At 40.6% G+C, this 17,702-nt stretch overlaps 1 protein-coding gene across 1 annotated transcript in view; it reads left to right on the forward strand.

Moving 5' to 3' along the window:
* The window catches only part of LOC145500673 (MAM and LDL-receptor class A domain-containing protein 2-like), a 107,482-nt gene that overhangs the window by 86,346 nt on the left and 3,434 nt on the right, over positions 1-17,702 (forward strand). Inside the window, exons 110-135 of the mRNA XM_081480198.1 lie at positions 384-620; positions 1,010-1,158; positions 1,699-2,029; positions 2,260-2,985; positions 3,097-3,357; positions 3,963-4,112; positions 4,318-4,637; positions 5,303-5,593; positions 6,230-6,431; positions 8,792-9,079; positions 9,395-9,573; positions 9,810-9,981; positions 10,120-10,248; positions 10,655-10,774; positions 11,778-11,844; positions 12,366-12,538; positions 12,997-13,063; positions 13,638-13,798; positions 14,098-14,167; positions 14,732-14,904; positions 15,664-15,733; positions 16,249-16,286; positions 16,564-16,623; positions 16,951-17,035; positions 17,203-17,265; positions 17,360-17,444. Of these exons, the coding sequence (XP_081336324.1) occupies positions 384-620; positions 1,010-1,158; positions 1,699-2,029; positions 2,260-2,985; positions 3,097-3,357; positions 3,963-4,112; positions 4,318-4,637; positions 5,303-5,593; positions 6,230-6,431; positions 8,792-9,079; positions 9,395-9,573; positions 9,810-9,981; positions 10,120-10,248; positions 10,655-10,774; positions 11,778-11,844; positions 12,366-12,538; positions 12,997-13,063; positions 13,638-13,798; positions 14,098-14,167; positions 14,732-14,904; positions 15,664-15,733; positions 16,249-16,286; positions 16,564-16,623; positions 16,951-17,035; positions 17,203-17,265; positions 17,360-17,444 (4,667 nt within the window). The remainder of the gene's footprint in view (positions 1-383; positions 621-1,009; positions 1,159-1,698; positions 2,030-2,259; positions 2,986-3,096; positions 3,358-3,962; positions 4,113-4,317; positions 4,638-5,302; positions 5,594-6,229; positions 6,432-8,791; positions 9,080-9,394; positions 9,574-9,809; positions 9,982-10,119; positions 10,249-10,654; positions 10,775-11,777; positions 11,845-12,365; positions 12,539-12,996; positions 13,064-13,637; positions 13,799-14,097; positions 14,168-14,731; positions 14,905-15,663; positions 15,734-16,248; positions 16,287-16,563; positions 16,624-16,950; positions 17,036-17,202; positions 17,266-17,359; positions 17,445-17,702) is intronic.

A 17,702-nucleotide genomic window follows, 5' to 3' on the forward strand; every position in this document is an offset into this window, starting at 1 on the left:
TCCTTCATTTAGGAAGTAGCTTTCATAAGTTTGATTAGTTAACTTCTGTCCACACAAAATCAAGAGTATAGAAATGAGCCCACATGGATGATGTGACGAGATTTGTAAAATTTGGGTTGCATTACATGTAAAATGATCTTTTTCAAAGTGAATAACACAGTAAGGTTGACTCTTTCTTAAGAGGGACATCATTGGTTGGTGCGTTGCTCCTGTCTGTAACTTAAAATAAACGCTTTGTAAAACGAACACGTATCTAAGATGGACAACTAGGGCCGGTGCTGAGAGTTTCTGTGCTTCTCAGAATTAATTGACACCTCACCTTACTGTGCGAACATTCGTACATATATATGTGGTTAATGAATGTCTTTGTAAATTTCACATAGGTCCAACAGGAGACCATACCACAGGAACTGGTTATTTCTTGTACATGGATTCATCAAGCCCCAGGCAACTGCTTGACCGCACGAGGCTGGCCCACCGTAATTTGTTCCCTGCTGGTCGCGGAGTATGTACTCTAAGATTTTACTACAACATGTACGGGTCAAAGCTGATGGGTTATCTCAAGGTGTACCTGTTGACGTCGGGCTACAGTCGCTGGGCAGAAGTTTGGAAAACAAGAGGTGCGTGCTATCAGAAACATGCTCGTCTACCATTCTTTTGTAACTACTTCAATTGGTTTTGCCTTCTTTGGTGTAGTATCCCATGATGGCTGACCCTTTCAGGACTCTTGCGGCTGATTGAAATTCAGTAGGCTTCAGTGTCTTTTTCACGAGCCTATAGACAGAGGAACTGATCTATGACACGTCAGTTTAGAATGATGTGGAGAAAAAGTAGTTATAGACAGTGACTTTCGCAAACGAAATCGTTACAGCAGGCAGCTGTGATTGAGAAAGGTGTCAAAACGTTTAAGCAACTATATTTATACAAGGTCGTGTTTACAGCAAAACAGGCGAGGTGTCTTGTACATAAAATAAGTAAGAGATTGAGACAAGTTGTCTTGTGTTTGCAGGTGATCCAACCAATAGGAACTGGGTTCGTGCTGAAGTTCAGTTGAACTCGGGCTCTTCCTTCAGGGTTGGATTTGAAGGTATTGTTGGAGGAGATGACAAGACAGATATTGCTTTGGACGATATCAGCTTTTCAGCTGGCTGTTACAAGGTACATCTGTTGCTTCACTACGTAGACTTACCACAAGTCGACCTCATGAGTTTCAGGGTAGAATAGCTAAGCGAGCGGAGCGAGCTGAGCGAGCTGTGAGGTTTTAACCCTCGAAGCGGCGTTGTGAAGGTCGCGAGGCTGCCGAGCGAGCGACGAAGTCGCGGGAGGTACTGCGGGAACTGAATAAACAAGACGAAGGACTTTTCTGAAAGTCTATTCACTACCGTGTTATCACGGTTGTCCAGTGGTAAACAGTAGAATTGTAAGGCCTGTATTAACATATACAGATATTTCTTAAGCTTGAGTGGCAGTCTCACTTTCAGTATCAATGTTCAAACTAAAATCAGGTAGTACACCGTGCAATTTGACTTTTGGAAGAAATATGAGATTTTTTTAATTGCTGGATAGACTATGAATATTCAGGCACTCAGGACACAGATCTGTAGCAAAAACGCGAAATCGTGAAAGGAGAAGCTGCGTTTTGAAATATAGAAACGTATAGGTCTGGACAAGGCCCTTAAGCAAGTATCATCTTTTTAGGGAGGTAGCCCTCCAGCCCCAACAGGCTCTGCACAATGTGCCAGCAATGAGTTCTACTGTAAAGCAGATGACTTGTGCATCAACATCAACTGGAAATGCGACGGAGAAAGAGATTGCACAGATGGCGCTGATGAGGATCCGCTAAAGTGTCCATCTTCTACACAGCAACCTACTCCGCCTGCAGGGTCATCCCATCCTGGAGACTGCGACTTCGATAAAGACATGTGTCTCTGGAAGTCTGCCAGGTTCGCAGATTTGACATGGACACGAAATAAGGGCCAGACACCCAGCTATCAGACCGGCCCAGATGGCGATCACCCGTCAGGTTCAGGTAATCAAGTGGACATTGTCTACAGGTAGTGCAAAAATGTTACCGGTACTTAATAAATTGAGATTAACGGTGAGGTTAATGAGGGAAAGATCATGATATAAGCAAATTCAAGCCCTTGTCGTTCTGGGTAGTTGTTGAACGTAGGAATGTCAGAATAGTTCTTAATTCTAATTTTACAAAATGCATGAAACGGACCATTTGACGCTAATTCACTGTGCTGTTCGTTATAGGATACTATGTTTACGCTGAAACCTCTGGCTATTATTTGGGCCACTTTGGAGAACTTTTGGGTCCCAACTTACGGCAATCTGCGACTTGCCAGATCTACTTCTGTTATAACATGAACGGCAAAGACATGGGAACCCTAAATATCTACCAGCGCTTTACAGATGATCCCAAACCTGATCAGACACAGAAGAGAGTCTGGACGAAGAGTGGCGATCAGGGAAACAAATGGCGCTGCACTTACGTTAACATCCCAAGTAAGAGACAGTACTCCATTGTGTTTGAAGCTGTTCGTGGTAATGGCTATCGCTCTGACATCGCTATTGATGACATCAAGTTTGTTTACTGTTCTCCTCTTGGACCCACTCCTGGCCCAACACCTAGCCCCAAGCCTAATCTGATGGATGAAGATTTTGAGGACTGCGTCAGTTGCTGGGTCAACGAAAACGATGGCCATGACCAAATGGATTGGATTATCGGACGCGGAGAAACTGCCAGTCTGGGTACTGGTCCCTCCTACGATCACACCAATAAGAGCATATATGGACGATACCTGTACATTGATGCATCCAGCATTACCAGGCCCGGATGGAATCACGCTGATTTGGAGAGCAGGCTGCTTGTCGTGCAACGACGGTGTTACATGTCTTTCTGGTACCATATGTATGGCTCTGGGGTGGGTTCCCTGTGGATTGTGGCCTATGTGTATAATGATCCCAAAAATCTGGTTGGTAAGTTTCACTAGCACAAAATTTTTAAAGAAAACCGCATATGTCAAATAACTCTGTAGATGGATCGACTGAGGTTCCGACCTGACAGTATGGAATTCCTTTTTTCTCTAGATCATAAACAAGTCAATCTATGGTACATGGGAGGTAACCGCGGTAATAAATGGCAGCCTGGAATGGTGAGCTTATTCAATCCAGAAACAGCAAACAAGACATCCAAAATAGTGATCAGTGGAATTAGAGGAACGGACTTCAGTGGAGATATAGCAATTGACGACATCCAATTCCACAATTGTGACTTTAAGGATGCTTTAACACCGTGCACAGAGAGGTTTCCCAAGTGTAATGATCAACCTTTCACCCGGCCAACACTGGGTACGTCTATAAATATGATTTCACCCTGTTAGGATGTGTGCTGGTGAGACTGTCCAGTTATTTTGTGGAGATTTGTCAGTAGGTAAACTACCTCTTTCAACAAGAGCAAATCAGTGGATCCCATATTAAACGAGCACGCCTTAAGGCAGCCAGAATTTTGTTCCTGAAATGTTCTTCCGCATAAGACTGCAAATAAGCGCCTAATGTCATGAAGAGGCCCCTTCTATTACGCTTCTGCTGGTACCTTTTAGCCATCCATGAGGACACTTCCACTTAATATTTCCTCTATTAAGCTGCCACCGGGAAGTTAGTGTACATAGTGCGGCCTTGTTTCAAAAATCAAATAACCGATAGGTAGGAGAATCCAAATTAGAAGGCGAGTATTGATAAAGATGTTTTAACACACGTTCATCCTAAAGTGATACTGTTTTCACTAACCAAAGATAACTAGTGAAATCCTTATTTTCTGGCAGTAAATTGACGTGCCTAGCTTTCCTTTTGCTGATTTATTACATTATAAGCGAGTACTAATCATTTTCCATGTACTAACCATGTCCAAAATTTGCATTTTTGAAACTGAAAAAGTAATCGTGCTCTCAATACAGGTCCATTGACTGGTAACTGCAATTTTGAACAAGGCAGCTGTCACTGGAATAACACAGCCGTAAGTGATATGCCGTGGTATCTAAGAGAGGGAGCAACAGGAAGTGCAAACACTGGTCCTGACATAGATCACACCACAGGCACCTCAAGCGGTAGGATGCACATTGTTATCGTTATCTAGCAATTGAATCTCTAAGACATGTTTTAAATGGAAAACGAGAATGAGTAGTCAAATTGTTGTGTGGAACATCTCTTACGACTACTCGTTGGAATATGAACACGGCTATTTTCTACTTACAGCAGATGTTACGTTGTGTTACATTTAATTTTGTTTTTTTGTTATTTTTTGTGGGTTAGGATACTACATGCATATTGAAGCCAGTTACTACGTCAAAGGTTCCCTGGCTATCCTGGAGGGTCCTTACATGATGCCGACCAAAAATTGTAAAATGACATTCTACTACCACATGTTTGGTGGTGACTGCGGCTCACTGCTTGTCTACATCAACAGTGGTGATGACGTTCGGCTGGTATTCAATCGGACGGGTCCTCAGGGGAAAAACTGGTTGAAAGGAGACGTACAATTAACGAGCGACTATGCCTTCCGAGTTCACATCACTGCTTCGCGAGGAAATAGTTACAAAGGCGACATAGCAATTGATGACATTTCATTTCAGGTAACACCACGCCAGAGGTCAGGGCCGGGTTGTTCAAAGCCCGATTACGTTAACCCAGGATTAGCCAGAATTTTGATTTCAGTTTTGTAACTTTTTGGTGAGGTGTTCTGTTTACATTGTTTGCCCTTCAGTTTTGAGCGGTAGTAATCTCAAACTACACCAAATATAAGAGGTGAAAAACATTTTTAAACGAGAAAAAAATAATACTTCAGTTAACGTTTAATCCTGGGTTAACGTAAACCGACTTTCGAACAAGCCGACCCCTGGGCCCGTTTCTCGAAGGTCCTGAAGAGTTTTCGAGCCCGGAAAGTCGTAGCAAAATCTCAAGCCTTATGATTACAGAGCTGTTTTATTTGCATATTCGTAACATGAACAGAGCTTTTCTTCATACAAGGAGTTTCAGGCGTATACACTTCTCTGTTTTTAGATACAGATTATCTAAAAATGGCTTTGCGGGCCCGAAAAGTTTCCGGGGCTTTCGAGAAACGGGACCCTGGTCTATAGGCTAATGATTCAGCTATTTTGTGTTTTGCATCATCACTTTTGTCAAGATCATTTCAATTTCATTCTGCTCAGATGATTTGGCTCGATGTCCGTTGAATACTGTGATTAGTTGATACACTGTGGCAAGTACAATCAACACCTTGTTTTAAACTATCTTGTAGGGTCAATGCTTATTCACAGATGACAATGCGTTGAGGTATGGCGACAAAGCTTTAAATACAGGCTGCTCGGATGGTGCACGAGAAGGTTTCTTCACTCACCCTACTGTAGCAGGCTGTAAGGGCTGGTGGCAAGGTCGCAAGAACCTTAGAGCCCAACCCTCCTCTGCTGGAGCCAAATGCGGAGATGACGTCGGAAACTTGGGTCGTTCCTGCAGTCAGCCAGCTGACTTGTGCCAGACAGGGTGGCATGTCTGTGGAACGTTTGGAGACGTTTTTGAAATTACCAACCGAGTAATTGTTTTGTTGCATTTATTTATAAGTTATAAGACATTACCCATCCTGAATCGAACGCCACAATGCTACTGATTTATTAAACTCACACTACTTCATTAGTAGTACTGAGTACGTTTTATCAATCTATAGCTATTTTCTGTGCCAAGTTTAAACTAATTCAGTTTCCAGTCATGCTGTTATGCCTTACAGACATTTTCTTGTGCGGTTTTAATAAGTCTGTTAACTATGCTTTCCTGTTTCTTCTGGCGTGTACTTTTCTATTTATCCTCAGCTTTGTATTAACATTTAATGATTCTCTGATAAATTAGATCAGATTAATAATACCGACGGCAAGTAAGTTCAGACGTGCAGTTGCGGGAAACTCAGGCAACTTCGATGTTACTATTCATTTAGTGATATGGCGTGGGATAAATTGGAGTGCTTTCAGTCAATCAATCAAATGATATTACTTACAGTGGCGTTATAGTATACAAAAGTTAAATGACGCAAATGTTCATTTATTAATTTTTGATTTTTAAGAATCCGCTATGAAAATTATACTCAAAAATTATTGATGTCTGTGCTAAAAAGACAATTTTGCTTCTTTTTTAACTGGATAAAGCTCGTAAAATTAATGTTATTATTGTTGTTCAGACAAATGGAATCGACTGCCAAAGGGCTGGCTATGGCCATTTCAGTGCCGGTATCAACCACTGTAAGACCAACAGTGGGGGAGGTGATGGCTGCAAACGAGTGGTGCCTAGAGTTGATTATGGGTGTGGCCAATACCACGAAAGTTGCTCAGAACCCCTGTGTTGTGGCGCTACTTGCCAAGGTCCAGACTCCTGTGATTCAGGTAACGCGAAATAATGCAACAATTGTGTCATGTTAGGTCTGTTGTAGATTACGCATTGCACTTAAATATTTCACGAGTCCCATTCTTGAGTACTCGTGAATATCACAGATGTTCATCGCACATTGCGTAAAGTAAAATAATCTAATTAATCACTTTGTTCAAGTGTGGAAGTGTTTAACACTACTTTAGTACATTAATTGGCGGACAAGCAAACAAATATTGTAAATTGAACAGAAACTTGTTAAAAATCCCAACTGGTGAGACATACATACATACATACATACATACATACATACATACATACATACATACATACATACATACATACATACATACATACATACATACATACATACATACATACATACATACATACATACATACATACATACATACATACATACATACATACATACATACATACATACATACATACATACATACATACATACATACATACATACATACATACATACATACATACATACATACATACATACATACATACATACATACATACATACATACATACATACATACATACATACATACATACATACATACATACATACATACATACATACATACATACATACATACATAAACTTTATTTAAGCTCGAATTTCAGAGTAGCTTGACCAGCTAATATTTCCGAGCAACAAAATATTTGACAACGAAAAATTAAAATAGAAATTGTTATTTACATGTTTACAATTGACTTATGTTAACTAATTATAAAATTGTCATTTACATGTTTGATGAATTGGTTTTACTGATGTGCTTTTTGAAGTCTGAGAAGTTACATAACCTTATGAAATTGGGTAGAGAATTCCATTTTTTTGTTGCCAGATAAGTAAAGGAGTGGAGACCAAAAGTTGTAGTTTTAGGTTTGGGCATTTCCAGTATATAGTTTCCACGCATGTTGTATGAAGTAGAACGGAACGAGAACATGTTTCTCATATAGGCCGGATAGCTAGTGAAAAATAGACTTTTGTACAAGGTAGTAAGGAATTTACAGATGCGTTGATCATGAAGTTGGAGACAGTTTACCCTGTCTAGCAGCACATTATAAGGCGATTCAAAATCGCTTAGAATGAATCTCAGAATCCTTTTGTTAAGAGCTTCTATTTTGTCCCTGTTGTTTGCACTGCAAAAGTGCCAAACTGTTGAGCAATAATCAAAATGAGGGAGTATGTAGGCCTTATACAGTTTCACTAAAATGTCTTTGGAAATAAGGTTTCTGAACCTAAGCATTACATTAAACTGGTTGTTGACTTTTTTGCAAATAAGAGAGATGTAATTGTGAAAATTTAAATTGTTATCAATGTTCATTCCCAAAATGTCAATTGAGTCCTTTGTAGGAAACGAGAAGGTGTGTTCCGATTTTCCCAGGATCAAAGCCTGATGTTTGCTTTCATTGGCCAACATTCCATTTTGCCGGTACCACCGGTTTGCTGTCTCGACTGCGTTACGCATGCGCCCATCTAGCGCAACAGGATCACTGTCCGATGAATATATTTGGTGATCGTCTGCATAAGCATTTAACTTAACATCCCCGCAAAACAAGAAAATGTCATTTATGAAAATATTGAAAAACATGGGACCGAGGACGCTTCCCTGAGGCACGCCTCGTCTTGCATGTAGCCACTCTGAAAAAGTATCCCCTATCTTGACCCTCTGATTCCTTGAGGAAAGGTAGTCCTTAATCAGGGCACAACTTGCCTGGTCCAATCCGTAGGCTTTGAGCTTCGCAAGAAGAAGAGAGTGTTGGATTACATCAAACGCCTTTGACAAGTCCATAGATACAACTGCCACAGTGTCCCCTTGATCTCTCATCCTTCTCCATTCCTCCGTCATGCATAGCAGGGAAGTTTCACAGCTGTGAAATTTCCTATAAGAGCTGATATAGTCCGATAGAATCAAGCTATGGAAATCACCAAGTTGCGGTGCCAGGAGTCTTTCAAATATATTATTTAGCGCAGGAAGTACAGTAACCGGCCTGTAATTTGCTGACCAGTTGGCTATTTACTCCGGATCACAAATCCAGCGCCCTTAACCACTAGGCCACGCTGCCTCCCCGTGTATTCAAGTGTCCAAGACGTGTGCCTTGAATACTCTCGGATTCTACTCAGCTCGTTTAGTTCTTACTATTTTGAGTAGTTTTTTTGCTTATTTAAGTTTAATTTGTTTTTTGCTATGTGATATTCTATGTATTAAGCAAAATAAAATGGTTGTTGTTGTTGATTCTATGGCATCACCGTTGCATATTCGAGGCTAGAATAATCTAGGAAATTTTGTGTTTGGCGCAGTGATTGACATTACAGTGTTTTTTTGCCAATTAATCGCTGTGTCCTTCCCAGGTGTGTTCAAGGGAATGACTCGCTACACTGCTGCTGCTGGCAGTCTGGAAGGTTGTTCATTCATGTCAGCTGGTAATGCCGGTGGGATCATGTGCTGCAAAGATGACAGTACTACCCCCACCTTCCCACCAACATCTGTACCTACTGGCGGGGCGTGTGACTTTGAAGGAGGCATGTGCAATTGGATTGTTAACCAGTTAGCACCGGGAAAGTTTACTCGTCGCAGAGGAGAGACGCCGAGCCGAAACACTGGTCCACGTTACGACAACACCAAACAAGATTCAACAGGTAAACTGCTGACACATTCATTCATTCGTTTAGTTCTGAGGGGACGGGGAAAGGGGGGATACCAGACTGAAAGGGGAGTCGAGATGGGGGTTAAAAGGGCGCTTTTTTCGATATGGAAGTATTTCCTACTGCAATCACACCTGCTGTCGTCATTTTAATGACATTTTCTGATCATTCCCAACTGCTTGAATGGAATTTCTCACAGTAGCACAAATCGTATGGCTACTTAAGTCTTTCTCACCCAACTATTCATAGTCAAAGAGAACATTTACTTGATTTTTACCAATTGCTTATCTTTCTGTTTGTTTCCTTTAGGGTATTACCTGTATATGGATGCAACAAATTTAAATCCCAAAGACACAGCGGAAGTGTCATATCACTTTTCGGACGTGTCACAGTCGTACTGTCAGATCAACTTCTTCTATTTTATGTATGGCGCTGGTCTGGGTGTTTTACGTTTGATAGTAAAGCCAAAAGGTGGACAAAGCGAAGAGGTATTGTATAGTTGTTTTATTTACATACATGTAGGTTCAGTTGAGTGTGTTACTATAGTTCTGTCTTGTCCAAGACGGACTGTGGAGTGTGGAGTGTTGTAAATTACTACAAGATTGAAGTTTCTTGCTAAACCGGGACAGCCATCACGGGTGATGCCTCTCACTAACTATGGGGCTCTCCTTGGTTTCCCTTACCATCCATTGCCATTTCAGTGACCCTCCTTCTCTTTCGTTAGGTTTGGAAGGTTGCTGGAAATCAGGGTGATGGCTGGATTAGGGGTGTGCACAACTTCAGCGATCTTATCAAGAACAAGACGTCTTTTACAGTCACCTTTGAGGCAGAACGTGGCCCGACCGATGAGAGCGATATTGCCATCGACGACATCACATTTACACCATGTACCCATGGTAAGTCTAATCCATACTTCTCTGGGAATACGAAAACGTATTTTGAAAGCTGGAAAGGTTCGCCAGTCATTGTAGAAATTATAGAGTGAGATCAAATGAAAGGGCAATTTAAAAGTGCTTTCCATTTTAATTTCTTAGTGAACACAGGTCAGTGTAGGCGAGACCAGTTCCGATGCAGAAGTGGTGAATGCATCAAATCAAGCTTCGTTTGTGACCGTTTCCCAGATTGTTTAGATCATTCAGATGAAGGAGCAAACGCCAACTGCCGTAAGTATTCTATTCCTTAAAATGCTGTGTACTTTGTGGTGTGCAGTTCATAGCATGAGCAGGTCACTGAAAAACATGATGTGATTGGCATTAAACGTTACACGTGATTTGTTATCACTCATTTCAAATTTGTCAAACCTTAGCATAAACTTTTGCTCCCGAGGTACAGCACAGTTGGTCTCCTTTTGAATTAAATATTTTCGATAAATAAGCACAAAGGAAGCTACACACTTATTTTTTGTCTGTGGAACTCCCGGGTTTACTGAAGGGCGTGAAGTTCGCGTAACTGTTCTGCCAAACTTCAATTTGTTGGCAAATCATGCAACGACCGCAGCATTGTACAGAAGTCCAAGTATTTTTTACAGTTGATGTTCTTGCCTAATACTTTATTTATTTGAATTCGCAGCGAACCGAGATTGTGGTAATCTCCAGATATACTGTCCAAAGAATGATAAATGTCTGAACAAGTCTTTGCAGTGCGATGGCAGGAAAGACTGTGATGACTGGAGCGATGAGGCACATTGTGGTAAGCGGAATGCATGTGACACCCTTCACACAGCTCTACCTTTTACGCACTTTTCATCAACAGTGACAAATTTTCAGTTTTCCTCAGAAATTATTCAGTTGTGAATATATATGTGTAAATCATTGTAATAGACAGGATCGCTTAGGGCCACGAGAAAAACCTTTCGTATTTTTCATTTGATAAGACCATTTTCGAGTTGCCTTTTGCCTCCGTGCCAAGACGAGTCTTCGAACGAAAATATTCAAACAATTTCATTTTCATGCAAATCAAACTCATTTTCATATGAAACATTTTACACGAGGACTCGTTTTGAAACAGAGGCAAGGGGTAGTGCGGAAATGTGGTGTGATAGCCGGCAGGAATCAACTACTCACACACTGAGGAGAAATGTTACATGTAGATCTATGTTTGTCAGAACGTGGTGGACACATGATGTTTAAAGAGAGCAAGGATTCAAGAACTGACATTATAACATAACTAAAGCAAAGCGCGCGCTCTGATTGGTTAATTTAGCGTCTACTATTTGCCCATGGGTGTACGCTGCTGACGTGTGTGCTAATGTTTACAAAGCAAATCTTTTGACAGACATTGTTTCCAAAGTAATGGCCGACGTCCTTCTGCCAGAAATGCGAAATTGTCTTCATAGTTGTCTGGAGATGAAACTTTATCGAGTTACTGGTGTGCAGTCGGTTGTCATGAATGAATTTTCGCGCGGTTGTTTTCTCTTGTCATGCAAGACTACACGAACATTTTTTTGTGATGTAGCTCAATGAAAGGACTTCTATAGTTCCAATGTCTCAATGTTATGTTATAAAACAAATGGTAAACGCCATAGCGTGCACTATTGAGTTATGGATGCACGCGGGAGGTTGCTAAGCACGAAAGAAGCTCTAGCTTCTTGAGTACTTAGCAAACCTCCCAAGTGCATCCATAACTCAATAGTGCACGCTATGGCGTTTACCATTTGTTAATTAATAGTTTGTGATATTTACTTCATCTCCAGCATGTACTCAGGGATATTGTGTCAATGGAAAGTGCCAGTTAGACAACCAGGGACGCCCAGACTGTGTGTAAGTGTCGACAACTAGTGCACATACCTGTAAGTTTTGGGGTTTTCTAAGCTGTGTATCACTTTCATGGAGCGTCGTGCAACGTCATATTGGAGGGGCGGATTCGCGCCACTGTTAATGTTTTTAGATACATATTTTTAAAGAAATAATAAAACTTTAAATTATCCACTTTATTGCTGGAACAGTGAATATTACTGGGGAAGCAGTGATAGCGCAGTGGTGAAAGTACTCGTTTCTCATCGAACTGGGTTGAGTTTGTTGTTGGTTCTCGCCCTGCTCCAAGAGTATTTCTCTGGATTCTCGTCTCCCACCGAAGAGGGTTCATTTTTTTTTTTGTTGGTTTTCGCCTTGCTCCGGTTTTCCTGCCTCCTGAAAAACCAACATTTTCAAATTCCAATTCGAGCAGCAGAGTTAGGGCTGATGTGGCTTCCTCTCTAAACATTGTAATTAAGTCATTTATTTGCTGCAAAGAATATAGTTTTATCGAACTTACCGGAGTTACCGTTTTCGTTGTTTCCTAGTTGCAACGCTAATTACGCTGGTACGAGATGTCAAAATTGCACCAATTGTAAGTGTCCTGCCGATCAGATTCAGTGTAAAGTGGGTCAGTGGTTCTGCGCAAAGAAAGCCGACATCTGTAATGGAATAGTGAAGTGTGGTCTCAGTCCAGATGACTTTGTAAAACTTTGCAATGGTGAGAATTTCATGGATTGAAATACTTTTAAATTGCATATGAAGCCAGAAAAGTTCACTGGATACTTCGACATTTATCACTTTTAAGACGTGATTCCAAAGGTTAAAACGTGTTAGAAGGAAAGCCGTTTTATACTGTCTGGAAATTGTGCTGTTTTTTTTCTTACAGTTAGTAACAGGTTTTCAAATGGCGCAACCAAAATGCGACATGAAAACGGCATTGATTTACAGGAAATGTCCAATCCGTGATCACCTGACAATATATCAACTCAGTTACAATATTATAGGGTCTTGTAGCGGTTTTCAAGCTGACTCTGTGCTCTGGTGAACTTTCCAGTTTGCAGTCGTTTTATTGGCATATTCAATGACAAAGGAAATCATTTGTCGGAAAGCGACTCTGTGGTTCAGGTACCAAGTTGTACAGGTTTTTTTCTAATTATTGTTTCTCATTTGTTGCAGAATGTGCGGCAAATTACTGTTCTCATGGTGGAACATGTTACATGGATAATGGAAAGCCGGCCTGCAAGTAATTACCTCCCTTTTAAGTGAACATTAAGCATTTATTGGATCGGGGTTTAGTGAAGGTTGTTGCTGATAAAGACCGATAAAGAATTTGTCACAAACTTCAGTTTTATGACACATCATTGCAAAATAACTTTTCTGTTAGTAGAACTTACATTTAAGTGTGACAGGATCTGTGCATTATGTGAGGGACATCATTCGTAAGATGTTCTCTGTATTTTCCCTCATTTTCGTCCCGATCCTTCTCTTGTTATGAAATTCTTTAAATTTTGGTTAGAGGACTTCTTTGGTGGTGGTCGTGCTTTCCGCACCTTTAGATTCCTCTTTTTTCATGAAATAAATTGAACTGCTTAACAGAAACACTCGCCGCCATGTTAGTGGACTCCCACGCTACATAGCGCGACTAATAAAACTAAAACAGGATATATTGCCATACTATGTTAGGAAGGTGAAAAAGAGTTTAGTGGAACATGCACTTACAACTATAGTTATTAGCACCCTGCAAAGTTTTGAGAGAGTTTCTGTTCTCTGCTATGTTGCTAGAAACATAATTTTATTTGGATTTCTTTATATTTCAGTTGTCCATCTGGTTATGTGGGCAAACGATGCGAGCAGTGCGATAGCTCGAAATCTCTGGTGGCTTGTGGCACAAATGGACCGTGTGTCAAGATAAATGATGTCTGCAACAAACAAAGAACGTGTCCATTTACTCCAAAAGAGATCATCAATCTCTGCGGAGGTCAGTGTTGTTTTGTTCAGTTTTTTTAAAAGGCGCCCATCCAGTAGGCATGGTAACGCTTATCACTTATTCATCACCGTGAGCTTATAATATCCCTTTTCACATTTGAATTATAGTAAAATTTAACGTGCGTTTGAGGCAATCTAGGGAAGGAAGAAAAACACAATTGCCGGAAAATGCCTCATATCCACGTTGGATTATGTTGTGGTGTATTCCACTCGTCATCAATTCTCCTTGCCAACTTACATCTTGTGAATGTTAAATCTTTAGCTGGAGTAATCTTGTCGTTGTATTTTCAGATTGCTCACCTTCGGATGTCTGTGCAAATGGATGGTGCGCGTTCGATAAATCTGGCTTCAGGATTTGTATGTAAGTATTCAAATTACTTTCAGCCAAACAGTACAATATTAACAGCAACTGTGATGGCCTGAAGGCTGGTGCACTGATCAGACTCGTCACGTAAAAGGCCAGCAACTGTCTGTGTTGCATGCGTCATTGATAGGGGACATGCACAAGACTAGGTTATTTTCTCACTGTCAGCAATTTGCATTCAAGTACAGTAACAATCACTGAGATTCATTTTAAACCGATTAAGAGACTGAGTGATAATCCATTGCTCAGCGATGGCTCCTATTTAAACCGTAAAGCACGGCACGTGCAAAGAGTTGATGGCCAAATAGGAGTCTTTCCTCGATACATCTGTATTTCAACGCCAAAAAGTGCAAATTACTCTGGAAATTACAATAGTTTGAGTCTGCCAACTGTGTCCGGGGGGAGGATGTGCGAGTGCGAGTAAATGGCTGGGTAAACTGCAGCAAATTTGTAGATGTGTAATCGATAACCTTCTCTGTAAGGCATGCAGTGCTCGGAGTCATTTTATTTCTTACTGGCCGTCGCAAGTAATGACCCATGAATGTATTTGTACTGTTGCAGTTGTCCATTTGAATACAATGGGGTTAAATGTGATAAGAAGATTCCAAATAACTGTACAAATCAGTCGCCAGCTTTACAGCCGTGCTCAGGAAAATGTGTCAGTAAAGAATCCATTTGTTCTCGCAACAAAACTTGCAGTTACTCGGATAAGCAGATTGACTACAACTGTGGAGGTAAGGGACTGTCTAGAGGCTGGTTAAAACCAGAACTTACGGTTCGTTTCTTTTGGATGATCTAGGCCTGCGATCGCTTGGATCATGGTGCATCAATGGCACCGATGAATCCTATTCATGAGCTGTACCATGATCCGGGTCATCCCAGAGAAATGCACCTTTAAACGTTGTTTCGTTTCTTTTGACTGACATCAGTTTTCGGCAGCTTTGTTACAAGATCAAGGTCCAAACAATTGTTAATATTAAGGGAAAACACGTGAAAATAGATACCTTTCAGCGCTGTTCTGTCTTTGTCTCCGACTTTTTATGGAATCTAAAAAAGCCATTATAAGTTTAAACTGAAAGTCTCAGGGAATTTTCCAATTTTTATGAAGAGAAAAGAAATGAGACGTTAGGGAAAAAGTTGGGAAAATGTTAATATTAGAGACCAAAATAAACTTCCCCAACCTGTCGTGCTGGGGAATGTCTATTTGCAGGTGGCTTTTTTTGCATCTTATTTTTTCATACAAATTTAGCATTACTGTCTCCTCAATTATCTCATGAGCTCGCGTTGGAAATGAGGTGATAACATAACCAGTGAGGCTTCTTAGAGCTGACTTGGTTAATTCTTCAATAACTTAAAATAAGCGTTCGTTTATTTCCTTAATCCAATCTGATCCATCGCTTGGCCTCTGGTTGTTATGAACATTTTCATGTTAGTAAAATATATGAAGCCAATTGTCACCGACTTATTAATGATCTTTCATGGTTGGATTACAGGATGTTTCGACCAATACTGTTTGAACGGCGGCACTTGTATCCAGAAAGAAAAGCAACTTAGATCGTGCAAGTAAGTATAATTACCGCAATGATTCGATTGAGCGCCTTAATATAAGCACACCGACCCCACTCACCTTAATTCAAACCCTCCCCCCTTGTGGTAATAAGTGAACGTTGAGGGGAGTTGTCGTTTGCCTCAAAACGAGTTTTCGTCAGAAACCATTCATATGAAAATTTGTTCCATCTGCACGTTTTTGACGGAAATTCAGCTCATTTTCATATGTATTTTTTCGAGGAATTGTTTATCAAACAGGCAAACTGCAACTTGGAAATGAGCTCTTGTATCGATCAACACTCGACCGCAGATGCCTTTAGTACACGTTGGTTGGTACATTCCTGGTTTTTAACCCCGTTCCATTGGCCCTTAAAAATCCCAACGGGGAACTGGTTTGTTTACAGAATTTTGTTTATCCTTGTTCGTCCAACATGCTATGTGTAGGCAACGACGATAACCGGAAACCACTCGACGTTTTTAAGTGTTATTTGTCAATTTTCGTTGCTAACAATGTTATCTTTTGATGCTAGATGCACTGGTGCGTGGACTGGCGATCGATGTCAAATTTGTAAGTGTTGTCCTGAAATTGTTAATGCCTGAACAAACTTCTTTTAATTACCAGAAAAGCTCGTATTTGAACATATATAGTTTTAATATCGTCAAACTTCCAGGATTTTCTCTCCAAACCACGCGCCAATCTGTATTCTTCAGTTCACTCTCATTGAACTCATTCATTCCTCGGTTTTTTAGGTCACCTAATTCGGTGCTCCAGAGGTTTAATAAAACTTGACTGGTTTTTGGGTTGCACATAGCTAAATTAAGAATGTTTTCTTTCTTTGTTCTAGTACCACCCCCACAACCAACTGCTGGTAAACAACAAGGTGGACCTAAGAGTAAATCATCAGGTAAGTGATATGATTGATCACCGCAGTTATAAACACAACTTAAGCAGCTGCGAAACCAGAACCTGAATGATTCAGATATCTGCGATACTGGTGCTGTGCTCTACCAACTGAGCTATCAAGCCAACTGAGAGCTGGTCACGGTGTGAGTTCGTAGTATACCCGTAGATGGTGAAGATACAAGATAAATCTAAGACTGAGTGTAGCATCATCCAGATTCCGCGTAAATCCTTTATTAGTGTAGGTAATCGTATGCTCCTCTGAGTCTCAAGATTGGAATGGACAAAACCTTTCCAGTTTCTTTTGTAATATTGCTTTTCTCTCTTTTAGTTTACATCGGAGTGGGTGTTGCAGCAGGAATTATTTTGATAGTCGTTGTTCTTGTGGTAGCCTACTTTGTAATGAAGAGCAAAAAGTAAGTCGTTCTTTGATTTGAATTAATCTTATGTTAGATTGCCAAACAGTTGCCTATACGGGTTGGTTTACTTATAACGTGAGTCCATCCCGCGTCTAGCCCTTACTAGAGGAAGTTATTCACATAAAGACTGATTGCTGTGCTACTCTTCCATCTGTGATTTACAGGAAGAAGCTCACTCTCTTCTCTGTGTTTTACGACCCCACAAATAAAGACACATCACAGATAAGGTAATTTCTTGTTTGAGTTAAAGACTTGAAATTCGTAATTGATTTAGCGCTGTGATAAAGATCTCTTGTAACCATGGGTGTTTTTGAACGGCAGGAAAGGCAAAGGAGAAATTGAAATGGCCGAGGGTGTTGGGAACCCTGTGTATGATTCTTTCAACGAAGGACAACCACTTGAGGAAGTAAGTAAATTGTAAATCTTATTTATATTGGTCATGCATTTAGCTATACAAGCACTAAGCTTATCTAGTTTACACGCATGCCACTGAAACAAATAATTGAAATAAACGTAACATAGTTAAAAATCCCAACTGGCAGGAGGCAGATCAGTTGGCTATTTACAAAGCGTGACCGGATTCGAACTTGGGACTTTCGAGAAAAAACTCCCGCTAGTGGCAGGGTGGTGGCCTTGAACCCGAGACCTCCGGATTACAACACCA

This window comes from Orbicella franksi, chromosome 10, assembly GCF_964199315.1.
Source record: "Orbicella franksi chromosome 10, jaOrbFran1.1, whole genome shotgun sequence".
Taxonomy (NCBI): Eukaryota; Metazoa; Cnidaria; class Anthozoa; order Scleractinia; family Merulinidae; genus Orbicella; species Orbicella franksi.